The following is a 15,889-nucleotide window of genomic DNA, read 5'->3' on the forward strand; positions in this document are numbered from 1 at the left end:
TGACCAGATAATCTGTTTTAGTGATGTTGGTTGAGGGGTAAATGTTGGCCAAGACACCAGGGTGAACTCCCCATCTCTTTTGAATAGTGCCGTGGGATCTTTGAAGTCCACCGGAGAGGGCAGACAGGGCCTTGGTTTAACGTCTTATCCAAAAGACTGCATCTTCGACAGTGCAGCGCTCCCTCAGTACAGCACTGGGAGCGTCTGCCTGGATTACGGGCTCAAGTATCTGGAGCAGGGCTCGAGTCGGAGGTGTGTGTGCCATCACTGAGCCAAGGCAGACTACAACACCATCAAAAGACAAACTAATCATCAATGAGACCTCCTCTTGGGGAGATGCCATTGGTCCTTTAAGTTCCAGGAAGGCCAACAGTAATATGCCTAGAACAACAAAATGCATCAAGGATGAGCCAGTCAATAATATTCACAAGCAAGAGAGACACAGAACATTGTGAATGGATCCGCGATCCAAGAACTGACAGCTGATCAATTACATCACTGTAAAGTAACATGACCGGCATGGTGCAAAAAAAAAAATCACCAGAACCATGTGTGGATCAGATTGTTGGATCAACGAGTGTTGGATATAATCCAAGCTGCTCCCAGCAATCCAGCCACAATGGCGCAACCTGCCTCAAAGCCCATTAGATGTGAAGCAGGAGTCATGCATCACAGCCACTGCAGTGCTGGCCTCCAGTGTCAAACTCAGGATGCCAAGAGTAAGTGGAAGACCCACAGGGCTGCTGCTAACAGAATCAGCTTCGTCAAATACTGACACAGGAATGGTTTGATAAAAAAAGACCAATCAGAACATTGCTTGAAGACGGCACACAACAGCCAACGCTGATCCTAACTCTGCTGCAAAGAAAGCATACCACAGAAATATTAGTCCTCTGGTTCAGCCCAAGTTGTGGCAAATGAAAGATCATTGGTGGGAATATAAAAGCTGACTAAATCCAATCCAGTGCAGACCAGAATGACACAAAGCTCATGATACGTTAAAGGCCCAAGTATACCAATACTACAATTCTGAAGGGCATGAATAGTGCTACCTTTTATTACAGGCAAGGTGAAGAACAGGTAGAGTTGGCACAAGCTCCTTGATAAGTTTTGAATAGGTGGTCCATCATTGTGGACAAACACCTCAACAAAGTCACACTGTAGCCACAGCCTAACCTGGCTGAGATTCCTGCAGCTGTCAAGACTAGTGAAGACATCACAATGAAGCTCCAGGACCAGACCGGCTCCTTGCAGTGATCTAGAGGTGTCGTTGCAGGGTTGTCACTGAATAGCTACACAGACTCTTCAAAACAAGGGGCAACATGCTGCATAGAGGGGGCCAGTTGAAAATGACTGACCACAATGTATTCAAACACTGCAAACCTACGTGTCAGCATGAAGACCGTACCTATAGAACCATAGAAGTTTGTAGCACACAAGTGTAATGAAATCTGTTTGTCTTGATCCTGTATTCGTTTTGCACTCATGTATATTACCCTCCCCCACTGTGTATAATTTCACTTCCTCTTTCCCGACTAACCTGGGAGGTTCCAGGTCTTGGCTCCGCCCCTGACTTCTCTTACATAAAGATCCCAGGATCTGTATGACTCATTCCTGTGAACCAGTCGGCGTGTTGAGATGTTAGCTCTGATCTTAGTGATTAAAAGCCAACTTGTTTAAGTCTATAACTTCTAGTTTTGTGGTTATTGAAGGCCCATCAACAAGTGTGTCTGTGTTGGCTCTTAGAGAAATCCAAAACTAATCCTATTCCTCCATCTCGCTCCATGATCTTGCATCTTTCTCTACTTCAACTATTCATTCACTTTTCTCTTAAAAGAGCGATGGTTTGTGACTCAACCAGCACCTGTAGCAAAGCATTTCATGCTCCAATAACGCCCTGTGTAAAGAAGTATTTTCTAACCTCCCCTCACTCCATTCGTGACAATTTTAAAGTGGTGACCCCCTCGTCCCCACAAAGAGAATTTTTTTCTCTATTCACCATCAAAACCTTTCAGAATTAAAAAAATATCCAACAGATCGCCTCTTCGACATCTCTGCTCTTGTGGGAATAGTCCTAGTACTCCAGCAGAAATCCTAAAACTAAAATGTGTAAAGTAAAAATAACATGCTCTAAAAATGGTTCCGTTTGCTTTAAAACCAGTCTCCAGAAATTCAACCCCATTTCCAATGCATCACAATGAAGAACCCAGTGGGCAAGTCCCATTTCAAGCTGGTTTTTATATCAAAGGTGCAGCACTGATGGACATTTCACAGTGCTGTTACTGGTACCCGAGAGTTACAGCCAAGAATTGATATTGCTGGCATTAAGTTTGCTACATTTAACTTCATGAGGGTAACCTGCAACACTTTCAGCTTTACTGGAACTATGGGTGCAGAGGTCATCTGTGGGCAATAACATTCTTCCATACATCCGGCTTGCTCTCCCCAGTAGGGTAAAAACTGTTCACAGCCTTTAAGCTCACAGTTAGTGACTTCTCCCGTTGAAGGTAAAACCGATGCCTAAATATACCATACGATAATTACGAAAATGACCAGTCTATTTTAATTCATCTTAAATTCACTCCATTTCTGCATCCAATAGTTTCTTAAAATATTAGGATTTCCACTACTCTACCTAGAAGTTACATCAAGTCTACAGCACAGAAACAGGCAATTCAACCCAACTGGTCCATGTCAGCATTTATGCTCCACACTGAGCCTCCTCCCACCCGCATCAGCAAATCCTTCTATTCCTTTCGCCCTCATGCGCTTATCTAGCTTCCCCTTAAATGCATCTATGCTATTTGCCTCAACTACTCTATGTGGTAGCAAGTTCCACATTCTCACCACTCTTTGGGTAAAGAAGTTTCTCCCTATTGGATTTATTAGTGACTGTCTCATGTTTATGACCTCTAGTTCCATTCCACACATTGATCGCGCCGTGTAAGGAAGAATTTCCTGACATCAGTCCGATATATGTCATTCATTAGCTTGAACCAGTGTCCCCTTACCTTTCCATTTTTGATCTCTTCCCGGGCAAGTTGCACTATTCTCCTAACTTTGGAAGCTATACAGAGATATTTGAAAAACCTCTGATGTGCCGACCAGAACTGTCCCCACATGGACTTCTTCATCCGCTGCTCTGCATCAATCAGCTCCGCTGACATCTGAAATTTCTCCCGGGCCTCCACCCACTGATAAGAAAAAAAGTCATTTTCAAATCTAAACTTTTACACAATTCAAGACTGTTTCATTCTACAAAGGAAAGAAAACTGCTACTTTCAGTACTTCACCCTTGTGTTCTAATCATAATAATCTTGCTGCTGTTACAGTACAATGTTTTAGACATGCTCAGTAAATTCTACAAGAGAGGTTTTCACACAAGAACATGGAATGCTTTACCATTAATAACTATTGACGCAGAGACTATAAATCATTAAAAGGAAATCGGATAAATATTCAAAGTATATAAAAGAATACGGAGATAGAGCAATGGGATTATCGTAGACCTCTTTGTAGTAATAGCGGGCAGAGCCAAATTAACTTCTCTCGGGCTGTTAAATTGCAAGCTTTGATTTAATTGCACAACAGTTTGGGTTTTTTTTTTATTTTAAGCGGGAGGGGGAAGAAAACGATTTTAAAATAATCTTTTTCCTCAACCATTTCCATCAATTTTCTGCCTTCCTCGTCTCCGAACGGTACCCCTCTCATTTAGTCATTATCGCATGATTCTAGACAGTGAGCTGAACACGGCCACAGCCAATAGCCACAGCTGCACTCCCTGGAGCGATTGCTGGGCATCAATAGGGGCAACCTGGAAAACTTTCTCCTTGGGGGCATCAAGGCCAACTGTAGCTCCCCGACTGCTGCCCAAGTTGAAATCAGTTAATTTGGCACGAACCAGAAATCAAACCTGGGCAACTGCTGGTCTGTAATGCTCAGCTGATCACTAACTTAACCAAATCAGACATTAGGAAAGCATGATTCAGCTCCTTAAATTGCAGAGAGGCATAGATACTGTATGTGTAAGCAAACTACTGGACTTGGACTGCAAATACAGACACAAGCTTAAAATTAACAAGTCTCAAGTAAGACTGATTAAAAAAAATCTTCACTTCCCACTCCTCTACCCAAACGTCAGATACATGGAACATATGCCAAGTAGATACAGCAATAATTAATTCCCCTCCGCAAAGAGCTCGATAAATATCTGGTTGCGAACAAGTTACAGAGCACAATTGTCAAACGCTACAGCAGCTCCAGGCAGCCCACCATCACTGCAACCAGGGACCCACATCCTCAGAACAAATGATAACAAATTCTTGGGGCATGGTTATTATGCTACTGGCATCTTGGGGAGCGACGGCAAGGAGGAAACAGAGTATCACCTGCCATCGAATGTTGTACATATAGTGAAGGTGTGGTGGTGTCAGCCTTTGCTCTGTGGTAGCACGCTCACCTCAGTCAGATGGTTGTGGATTCAAGTCCCACTCTGAACTCGAGCCCATAATCCAGGCTGACACTCCAGTGCAGCACCGAGGGAGTGTTGCACTGTCGGAGGTGCCGACTTTCGGATGAGATGTTAAACCAAGGCGCTGTCTGCCCCCGGGTGGATGTAAAATATTCCATGGCAAAGTCAGCAAGTTTTCAGATTCATCCAACACACATCTTCGAATCTGGGACTGGTCTAATTAATCTGCTCCACACTTCAGCACCAAACAAGGCTCCTATCATGATACGAGATGATCACAAGAGAGGATGTATTCGGTTCAGGTGTTGGGGAAATTAAATAAATTTACAGGCAACCTATTGCTACAGCGTTGATTTTTCACTTCCCTCACACTATGGAGCAGGGTTTTATGACCATGTATGGAAATCACCAATTCAGTAAAGGTCAAAAATCAGTAGCTTCAAAGCACAAAACAGACGGTACTGAAATGGACTCTGGCCGTTTAAACTTAAATTTTCACAACAGCTGCTAAAGAACCTTACTTGAACAAAGTGGTGACTGTGAGCCACAGCAATTTCAGTTCCTATTTTCACATGCATCCAGTGAAAAATCTGAAGCTTACACAATGCCTTACCAGTTTAACAGCTTTATTATACATCTTGATGTAATCTTGACTGAGAGGAACTTCTTCAATTTTAAAGGTTACTCCAGAAAAGCTCAGTTGTCTTGCTATGTACATTCCCCTTAACTTCATATCCATGGCAACGATTTCCATTGCCCCAACACCTCTAGTTTATTAAAGAAAAAAAATTAAACAAAATCATTGCATGCATATATTCCTAGTAATCTTATTATATCACGCACAAAATAAATAGGCATTTGTGAAAACATAGCTGTTACATGAGAATTCTGTTCAAAAATAGCTGAATTTCAGACAGAGTACAGAGTGTTACGATTCAAGTTCACACTTTAGGTAATCAGAAATAGATTCCCAATCTCACTGGGCTGCTGTGAGGTGCCGCCAAGGAGGAGCTAGGCATTTTCCCGCAGAACACAAACTGGAACAGAGACCTTCTCGCCACACTCCTCTCCAAGTCCACTTTATGGTACTAGCAGAAAGTGCCAGCCCTAGGAGCACGTCTCCAGAGAATCCTGAGCTAAGATAAGCTCAGCACAGATGGATTCCATGGAGATAATTTCTTGCACTCCCCTCCCCTCCCCTCCAGTGATTATTTGTACATGAAGTTGCCGTGAGTGTTTTACAACTTATTCAATTCACAGTTTTAAAAAAACGGGGAAAAAAGCTACATAACATCTTGTGGAACAGAATAACTAATCTGAATACTATTTGAAATTAAATAGGTTCATGTGCAGCCAGTAATAATTAAACTGGAAACACAAAATTACAAATATTATTATGCACATTACCTTTGCTCTTAACACAGAAGTTTTCTAGTTAAGAAATTTGAGATGCCTTAGATTGGCTTGAATGTTATACATAAAAAGGAAACTGAAATCAGCACAATTTACACCCTCTCACTCTATACACAAACTGCTATGACTATTGAAGAGGGAATCCCGACTGTTCAACAAGTTTCTCCAGGGTACAACGGAGCCACACAGACCAGGAAGGGTTCCGGTTCCATCCCAGTCTGTGCTGAGTTAGTGCTGCAATTGGCTTCAATGCTCCCAGGAAATGCTCCCCCTAAGGTGCGCGGCCGCACACCGATCGCAAGGTCCCGCACAGGCTGCTCACCAGTGCTGTCGCTGGAAGAGATACATGCAAACTTGAAGAGCCCGCAAAGGCAAAAAAAAAGAGGGAACACTGCTCCTGGGTCAGGGAGGAGTCAGCACTCAGCAACCCTTAATGAACGTGTGGATGTATGCGAGGACAGAATTTGCTTCACAGATTTATTTGCTCTTGGAACATGGGAAACACTGCCAAGGCACTATTGACTGCCCATCATTTGCCCTGATGGTATTACAAGTCAACCATGTAGGCCAGATCAGGTGGGGTGGCAGGCTTCTTTCTTTGAAGATTCGTGAACTTGTTGAGCATTTACGACAATGCAGCAGCTTTCATGGTAATTTTCTATTGCTTGCCCACAGATTTATTTAGTTCAATTTTAAAATCCGCCATGGCGGGATCGAAACTCAGTGATTAAGGGACTTCTACATTTACTACACTGGGAAACAATGCTCAGAAACACTGGAGAACAGCTGTTGCAACTCATCATGGAATTCATACGAATGTGAAATTGGGAATAGTATTGTTTAAATATTCTGCTGATTGTGGATCTTATTTTACCTCCTTTCCACAGCCTGAATAAAATCATTGAATTCCTTGAAGGGTGTACCCTCGCCCCAGATTCCAAGTCGATTCATATAAGCCATGTTTCGTGGTTCCGATGCACCTATTTTGAAGAGCGACAGTTTATTGAAGTGCAACAGAAGTCCTGAAGATGTCCCAGAATTCCAAAACACTGCCCCAACAAAAAGGGAACTGCTACACTGTTAATGGATCACGGATATACCACATCCTGAAGTAGTTTTACAGAAAAACACTCTCCAACATTTCTGTACTATTTTTTGTAGTGCTCAAAAAGTGCAACACAGAGGAGGGTCTGTATATATATTATAATTTACATTTACACAGTTCAATGAAACATGGGAACAGGAGGAGGCCATTCAGCCCCTTGAGCCTGTTCTCCCATTCAATTAGATCATGGCTGATCTGTATCTTAACTCCATCTTGCTGCCTTAGTTCTGTAACTCTTAATATCCTTGCCTGACAAAAATCTATCAACCTCTTCAAAATTTTTAATTGACCCAGTCTCAACAGCTTTTTGGGGGAGAGTTTTCCAAGATTTCCACCATCCTGTGTGAAGAAGCGCTTCCTGATATCACCCCTGAGCAACCTGGCTCTAATTTTAAGGTTATGCCCCGTTGGTCTGGACGCCCCAGAGGAAATAGTTTCTCTCTATCTACCTATCAACTCCTTTAATCATCTTAAACACATTAATTAGATCACCCCTTATTCAATAAAACATAATGGAGTTTGCGTACCTGTAGCACTGGCATACACCACCCTGGCCTTTGGCAATTTGTTCTGCAGTTCCAGTACAGCCAGACCGGTTTTTGTGGGTTTTGAGGAACCAACTGGAGACAAGTTTTTAGCTTTGTGGCATTCGTCAAACACTATCTGAAATAGTTCAGTCAAGGGTATTTTAAAATATTTGTACTGCAAGTAGGTGATTATGCAGCTAGAGACGACTATAATGAGGATTTATTTTATGGTTGAGAACCAAGTGTTGAAGCAGTTTCACTGTGGTACCAACAGCAAGTTAAAGGCTTCTTACAGGTTACTGTATCTCCAGCAAATTCACCTTGAAAGATGATAATAAAGTGCAGCTGAATGTCTGCAGTGCCCACAGACAGACAGAAGGAATGCATGAAGCTTCACTAATGTTCTGAACAGATGTCTTAGATTCACACAGACTGGTGAGATGCTGCAACTCCAATGGCCGAATTCCACTCCACCAGACTACCAGCATTTATGTAGTGCTGGTAACATGTCCCAATGCACTGCACAGAGATGCAAGGAAGAAAATTGACACCAAACCAAATGGAGAAGACCGTGGGTCAGATGACCAAAGGCTTGGCCAAAGAGGTGGGTATTAAAGGAGAGACATGGGCAGAGGGGGTTGGGGAGGAATTTCAGAGAGTGGGATCTTGGCAGCTGAAAGCGACAGGAGGGTGGTGCACAAGAGGCTTCAGTCAGAGGAATGGAATGTTTGATGGTGAGGGAGGTTGTAGTGAAGGGGAAGATTAGAGATAGGGAGGGGAAAGGCCACGAAGGGATTAAAGCACAGGATGAGAATTTTAAATTAGAGGTGTTGTGGTGAAGGGCAATCAGGACTTTGCGTGGGCGAAGATACAGGCAGCAGGCAGGATGGGAGGCAGGCCAGGAAAGCAGAAGAGACAAGCCTGGAGGTAACAAAAGGCAGGGCTGAGGGTTTCAGCAGCAGATGGGCTATGGGAGGGGTAAAGCCCGGTGATGTCACCGAGGTTGAAATAAGTGGTCTTTGAGGAGATGGGTTTGGCTGCTCAGCTCAGGCTTGGTTAGGACACGGAGGTTGCCAAAAGTATTGCTTGGCATGAGACAGTGGCCAGGGAGGGAAATGGAACCGGTGGCAAGGACCCAAGATGATGGCTTCAGTCATTCCAATGTTTATTGGAAGGAAGCTGCAGCTCATCCAAGACTGGATGACAGACAAGAAGTCTGACAGTACAGAGGCAATGGTGGGGTCAAGAGACGTGGTGGAGCGATAGAGCTGGGTGTTACCGTATGGAAGTTGATCCGATATCTGTGGATGATGCTGCCAAGGGGCAACATGTATACGAAGAAGATGGGGCTAAGGATGCATCCCGGCGGATTTTCAAGCTGATGGTATAGGAGTGGGAAGTCAAGCCAGTGGTAGATGCGCTCTGGCTATGGTCAAATACGCACGAATAGAGCCAAGTGAGGGCAGTCCCTCAGAGCTGGACAACAAAGGAGAAGCTTTGGAGGGGGCTCATGATGTGATCAACCATGTCAAAGGCTGTAAAGATGCAGTAAAAGAGAGAATGGGGATCATCTCCTCCACCACAGACAACAAATTAAATAATCATGCACTTTCTAATTAAGCGAACTGGGCACCTGTGAAGCAGCTTGTAATTACGGCAACTAATTAATGTTTAATTTCTGCATTAAATACATCTTTGTGCAAAATGGACATTTTGATTTCAGTCACTTGCAGAAGCAGGTTACAATAATGCAGAGCACTAGTTATACTTAAAATTTCTGTACAGCCAAAAAGGATACCACTCCATCGAAGTCTTCACCACACCAGTGCAGAAGTTGCTTTAACCTAGTTTTATATTTTCCACCCGACTGACTTTCACCAATTAGTGAAGAGTATGTTGCAAAAATGACACCTTTCTTCACACTTCCATTTTGTTTGGAAGAGATTTTTCCATATTTGAACTGGAATGAAAACAGGTAGTGTAAATATTTATACTGTTAAAATATATTTAACTGCAATTGCAATCACTAAGTTACACTCATATTCTGCTATGTATCACCGCGGTAATTCGTTACAGCAATGCCGTGGCAGGATGATTATTAACCTACATATTTCCAACACTGGGTGGCAGGATCCAGGACATGAAGGAAGGAATGCGTTAAAGGAATAAACATAGTATGTTACACAATAAAATGAGGGGGGATGCAGGATGTTAACTAAAAAAAATAATCAAATCAGGGCATACAGAATTCTTAATGTAATTTTAAGCATTTATTTAGATAAATGTGCAGGTTAGGTTGATTGGCTATGATAAATTGACCCTTAGTGTTAGGGGGATTAAATACGTGGGGTTGCAGGGATAGGGTGGGATATGTGTTGGGGTTACGGGGATCGGGTGGGATATGTGTCGGTGCAGGCTCGATGGGCCGAAATGGCCTCTATCTGCACTGTGGGGTTTCTGTGATTTCTGTGATTGTGAAAATATTGGGTAACAACAATAAAACTAGCGCTGCCATAGGAAGCAGCTTTTACGCTAAGTTTTAGTTTGAGTCAAAGTGTGATCTAAAAGTGGAAAATGTTGCATCTATGATGATTTGAATCTCTGGAGCAGCTGGCAACGAGTGAACAATATTCCAGTCAAATATGAAAACACTTCTGGGAAAGTTAGATACCATGTTCACAAAACAGGAGAAACCAATCTCCCTCCACTCCCCCCAACAACCCCCCACCCCCCCCCCCCCGCCACCAGAACCAGGTCCATGCTTTTTAGTCTAACAAAAAACTTCCTATTTTCTCCCCTACTAGAAACATAGACCATAGAAAAATAGGAGAAGTCGGCCATTCGGCCCTTCAAGCCTGCTCCGCCATTCAATATCATGGCTGATCCTCTAGCTCAATACCATATTCCCGCTCTCTCCCCATACCCCTTGATGCCACTTCCCTGATGGTGAACTGCTAACAGAAAACCATTTCATCTTCCAGTATCTGACCCAAGTTAGATAGACAGTGAGTGTGGAGAAGCTGTTTAACTGTGGGTGGGATTACAGGCCACAATGAACACTGCTAGCAAAGGCTACATCCAATAGTCTAAGAACTCTCAGGTTCAATTCCTGGTCTGCACTGGGTCAGCTGATCTAAGTAATAACTGCAATACTACATTTGGCCTCAGCACCCCAGGCACGAGAAGGGAAAAATCAGTCAGGGTTCCTGCTGATAATCATTATCCACTGCGCAGATGGATTGGATTCAACTGCAATACCACCCCCAACTTGACTGAATAACCAATTACCGTTTAGATTGACAATAAAAATGACCACTTGAACAAGGCACCACAGGGCAAGCTTCACCCATGGAATCACAAACGTTAGCACCTTCATGAGTGAGGCAGAGGACTAGAAGAGGTGCAGTAAATTTCTAGGCACCCCGGAATACATTTCAAAACATCCTGACATCGTAACACAATCTGTAACCCAAACCCCTCTTGCAGTTGTACTGCATGCAGATCCTGGCCAAACAGGTTATGATTTCACATTAAGCAGTTTGGAGTTAATGGTTATGGGCTACAATTCTGAACTAATTTCAGCTGAGTTTGAAGGGAAATGAGAGTTCAAAAGGGCATTATGAGGGCACACATTTCTAGCAGCAGTAGTGCAGGGAGCACATCTCAAAGAATGGCCAAAAGTGAAATCTTTGTTACTGCAACAAGCATTTATATATAAAAACTACAGACATCAGTCGCTTTTTAGGGAAGCATCACTTAGCACATGGTTAAAATTTAGCGGGTAACATCAGTAAGTTAAAATGCTGTGCCATATAGTAATATTTACTGGCCACAGTGTGACAGGATGTAGCCTTCATTAGGAATTCCCAATTCTTGATCATCCAAAGAGGAATGTCCCATGGGGAAAAATGTCCACTCATAGGGCAGGAAAAGTCAACCCAACCCAGGCCTTCCAGTGGGTGGTTCAAACAGCCATTAACAGGAACATGGCAACGAGAAAATTTATATCGGGAAAAGCAGGAGACGAGTATTTTTGGGTGGAAGGGTATATTAATGGGCTTAATCACTGGGAGGGCAATAACAATTATATATAACCCTCAAAAGTGTGTAGCAGAGGACATCATGAAACACAGCTAAATAGATGGACCATTGTTCCTTCAATATGAAGGTGTCCCTTTATAAAGGAGGAATTGTTCAGTTATTTACCTTATTCAGTGCATGAACCTGGATATTTTTTGCTCCAATGTCCCTCAGGTCTCTTTCAGCATCATACTTCAAGTCATTGGATACACTAAACCTGTTAATAAGCACAGAACGTCAACAACTGAAGCCAACTACAATAAATGTTTTTTAGAATTTGGATAAATGCTAATTTCTGCTTACCATAGTGATCTTTTTCTACCAAGAAGGTAATTCTCAAAAATAATGCCAGCAATGGTTCTTCCTTTACCCACACCAGCACCGTCCCCTATCAGGAAGGCTGCACGATCCCCATTGGGGAGGAATGTTTCATGTTGCTATGGTTCAAACAATAAACAAATAATCAAGGTAGCTGGTTTAACAATACCTACACACTAAATTATGAAAATACCACAGATCTTTACATCAACTTGTTTTTAAGTAAAGCCAATTTTTTTTTGAAACTCAGAATACCTGAGCAGCATACGTGATTGCTTCCAGCTGCAAAGCAGAGAGCCAACCATTGTCGATGATCTCCTCTTGTACAGTCAGCCGATACCAAACATCAGGGGGGGTTACACTCGACAAAGAACTGGTCTCCACAACTGGATCGGGATGGCGCAAGCCAACCTTCACTGTTAACAAAATTAAGACATTTGAGGTTGTAAATAATTGCATAAAGGTTTATTGATGAACTGAACGCAATAATAAACAAATATAGTTCTGCTTTAATAACTATGACATTCTATACCAAGTAGCAAAGTACAATTTACATTTGGGAAATTATCTTTTATGACATATGGGGCACTTCACTAAAGAACTTAAAAAACATAAGCGCACCATCAGACTGTTATATTGGGAATAAACAGGTCAGTGTTGAGTTATAAAGAGAAAAAGACGAGTTATGACATTACGGATGATTACCCTTCATCAGTAGAGTGTGCATCCAAATCGTTAACCTGTAATTCTTTACTGACTGCTGTACCTGCAGTATAGTTCCAACATCATTTTTATTTCAGATTTCTAGTATTTTTCTTTATGTGCATAACATTGGGAATACTACTTTTACATGCAAGTTCTATATTTCAATATTATTTACTAAAAATACACTAGTCAAGAGTCCCACCAAAAAGTCGTAATTTCCAAAAAATAATTCAAATTTGCAAAGGGGTAAGCAGACAATATTTTGTTTACGTAACAGATCATTGCAAAAAGACAACTTGCATTTCTATCGCGCTTTTCACGATCTCAGGACATCCCAAAGCACTTTACAGTCAACAAAAGTACTTTTGAAGTGTAGTCACTGTTGTAACATAGAGAAATGCAGTTGCCAATTGGTGCACAGCAAGGTACCACAAACAGCAATGTGATAATGACCAGATAGAAAGTTATTATCTAAATGGAGAGAAACTGCAAAGTGCTACAGTACAAAGGGATCTGGGGGTCCTGGTGCATGAAACACAGAAGGTTAGTGTGCAGGTAATCAGGAAGGCCAATGGAATCTTCACTTTTATTGCAAGGGGGATGGAGTATAAAAGCAGGGAAGTCTTGCTTCAGTTATACAGGGTACTGGTGAGGCCACACCTGGAATACTGCGTGCAGTTTTGGTTACCATATTTAAGAGATATACTTGCTCTCGAGGCAGTTCAGAGAAGGTTCACTCGGTTGATTCCAGAGATGAGGGGGTTGACTTATGAGGAAAGGTTGAGCCTCTACTCATTGGAATTCAGAAGAATGAGGCGCAATCTTATCGAAACATATAAGATTGTGAGGGGGCTTGATCGGGTGGATGCGGGGAGGATGTTTCCACTGATGGGTGAGACTAGAAATAGGGGGCATAATCTTAGAATAAGGGGCTGCCCTTTCAAAACTGAGATGAGGAGAAACTTCTTCACTCAGAGGGTAGTAAATCTATGCAATTTGCTACCTCAGAGCTGTGGAAGCTGTGACATTAAATAAATTTAAAACGGAGATAGACAATTTCCTAGCTGATAAGGGAATTAGGGGTTACAGGGAGCGGGCAGGGAAGTGGACCTGAGTCTAGGTTCGGATCAGCCATGATCCTATTGAATGGCGGAGCAGGCCCGAGGGGCCGTATGGCCTACTCCTTCTCCTACTTATGTTCTATGATAATCTGTTATAGTGATGTTGGTTGAGGGATGAATATTGGCCAGGACACTGGAGAGAACCCCCCCCGCCCAGTTCTTCAAATAGTGCCGTGGCATCTTTTACATACACCTGAGGGGGCAGACGGGGCCTCGGTTTAACGTCTCATCCGAAAGGCGGCACCTCCTACAGTACACCACTCACTCACTCAGTACTGCACTGAAGAGTCAGACTAAATTGTGTGCTCAAGTCTCAAGTGGGACATGAACCTACAAATCTTCCAACTGAGAGGCAAGAGTGCTACCACTGAGCCAAGGCTGACACGAACAAAATTTAGTCACTGAATGGTTGGCCCATTTGACAACCTCATGGTAACTGGACTGATAATCAAACTCTACGATGTAAAATCAGGGCCATGAATTCCCCTGTCACATTAGAGCAGGGTGTCCAAACTTTTTCTCAAGGGCCAGTGCATGGCTTACCATGGAGTGCCACAGGCCACATACACAATTACAATACGAAAGACCAAATTACTTCACCGAAGAGGGTACTCGTTTTACCAGTCACTGCTCCTTCTTTGGTAGATGAATCCCAAATCCACAAGTGAAAGGCCAATCATTTCAAATGACGAGAAAAGACTTTAAAACAGGCAGGATATGGAAGTGGACAATTCAATTTGCACTTTCTAGGGGAGAAGACTTACATTTCATTGGCATATATTCAGCATATGTGTCTGCATGGCCCAATTCCTCATCGTCTTCCTCCTCGGCCTCCTCTTCATCTTTCAGAGGCAATTTCTATTAACCATTTGAAAGAAGAGATTAGGAGTACAAGCTCAGTGCAAGCTGAATCCATAGTCTGAAGTTTCTTTAGCTCAAGAGCAGATAGATGGAGCTATTTGATAACCTCCAGAGAAGTCAATGTTACATGAACTGAAGCTTCTATTTCCTTCATCCCATCAAGTGTGAAGGCTAACTATCAAATTTTACAAGTTTTACATGCATTAAAAGTAGTTCGGAATTGGCTGCCACCCAGGATTGCCAGACCAGACATCTCTGGGCAAGGGTAGTCATGCACTCATGCACATTTTACGTCTGTATGCATAGCACAAATTTCCAAGAATAAACAGCACAAATTTTGAGTTCAAAAATGAATGCCACGTTTGTTCAGTGAAAAACTACATACTCATTTACATGTTGGTGTAATGTGACTGGGGGAAAATCCCATGCATGTTACCAGGATGCGGTGTTCTGTAAGGAATAGCAGCTAGTCATACAGAGAAGATAGGAGGAGTAGGCCATTCGGCCCCTCAAGCCTGCTCCGCCATTCAATGAGATCATGGCTGATTATCCAAACTCAGTACCCTGTCCCTGCTTTCGCCCCGTATCCCTTTAGCCTTAAGAAATATATCTAACTCCTTCTTGAATATATTTAATGAATTGGCCTCAACTGCCTTCTGTCCAATACTACTTGTACATGAACTTTCTATAGTGGTAAACAGCCACATTATAAAGGTTACCAATATTTGCTTTAATCGATTTTAATGTAATGTTGATTCTACCTTAATAGATCAAAACAAGCACAGGTGAGAAATGCCTACAGCTGCTAATGTGGAGGGGCTGAGGGGGGGGGGGGGGGGGGGTGCGCACAGGAGGCCAGAAGAGGAGTTTGGGAGGAGGGGGTGTTAGGGGTTACAAGGATGGAGGAAATGCTTCGATAGAGATAATGAACTACTTTGCGTGAATGCATTAAAAATTAAAATCAGGTTTTCACTAATTTATGAATGTAATTGAAACAGTTTACACAAGTTGAAGAAAGCAATATTAAGTGGCAATCCATAATTATGTGTCATCTTAAATGTTGCAGTTTATCTTTAAGATAAATTCAGATTTGCATATAATTGCAATTCACGAAGCCATCATGAAATGACTACGTTAACACAATAGCAGTACATGTGCTTCACATGCTCACGAGATGAAGTGAAGCATCACAACATTAGACTCCAGCTTAACGTGGGTGCTGCATGTGTGTGCCAGGCTGTCAGCACAAGGATCTTTATACAAGAAATAAATGTTAGACCACCACACA

The 15,889-nt window shown here is 42.6% G+C and overlaps 1 protein-coding gene across 3 annotated transcripts in view; it reads right to left on the bottom strand.

The window, feature by feature from the left end:
• The window catches only part of sbno1 (strawberry notch homolog 1 (Drosophila)), a 106,923-nt gene that overhangs the window by 50,373 nt on the left and 40,661 nt on the right, over positions 1–15,889 (bottom strand). For all 3 annotated transcript variants that reach the window (XM_086011844.1, XM_086011843.1, XM_086011845.1), the window contains 9 exons: positions 14,505–14,598; positions 12,170–12,330; positions 11,900–12,033; positions 11,723–11,813; positions 9,315–9,476; positions 7,517–7,652; positions 6,759–6,864; positions 5,085–5,238; positions 3,012–3,194 (listed from right to left, as the gene is read on the bottom strand). In XM_086011844.1, the coding sequence (XP_085867970.1) occupies positions 3,012–3,194; positions 5,085–5,238; positions 6,759–6,864; positions 7,517–7,652; positions 9,315–9,476; positions 11,723–11,813; positions 11,900–12,033; positions 12,170–12,330; positions 14,505–14,598 (1,221 nt within the window). The remainder of the gene's footprint in view (positions 1–3,011; positions 3,195–5,084; positions 5,239–6,758; positions 6,865–7,516; positions 7,653–9,314; positions 9,477–11,722; positions 11,814–11,899; positions 12,034–12,169; positions 12,331–14,504; positions 14,599–15,889) is intronic.

Source organism: Somniosus microcephalus, chromosome 19 (assembly GCF_052327205.1).
Source record: "Somniosus microcephalus isolate GS21.2 chromosome 19, FLI_Smic_1.0, whole genome shotgun sequence".
Taxonomy (NCBI): domain Eukaryota; kingdom Metazoa; phylum Chordata; class Chondrichthyes; order Squaliformes; family Somniosidae; genus Somniosus; species Somniosus microcephalus.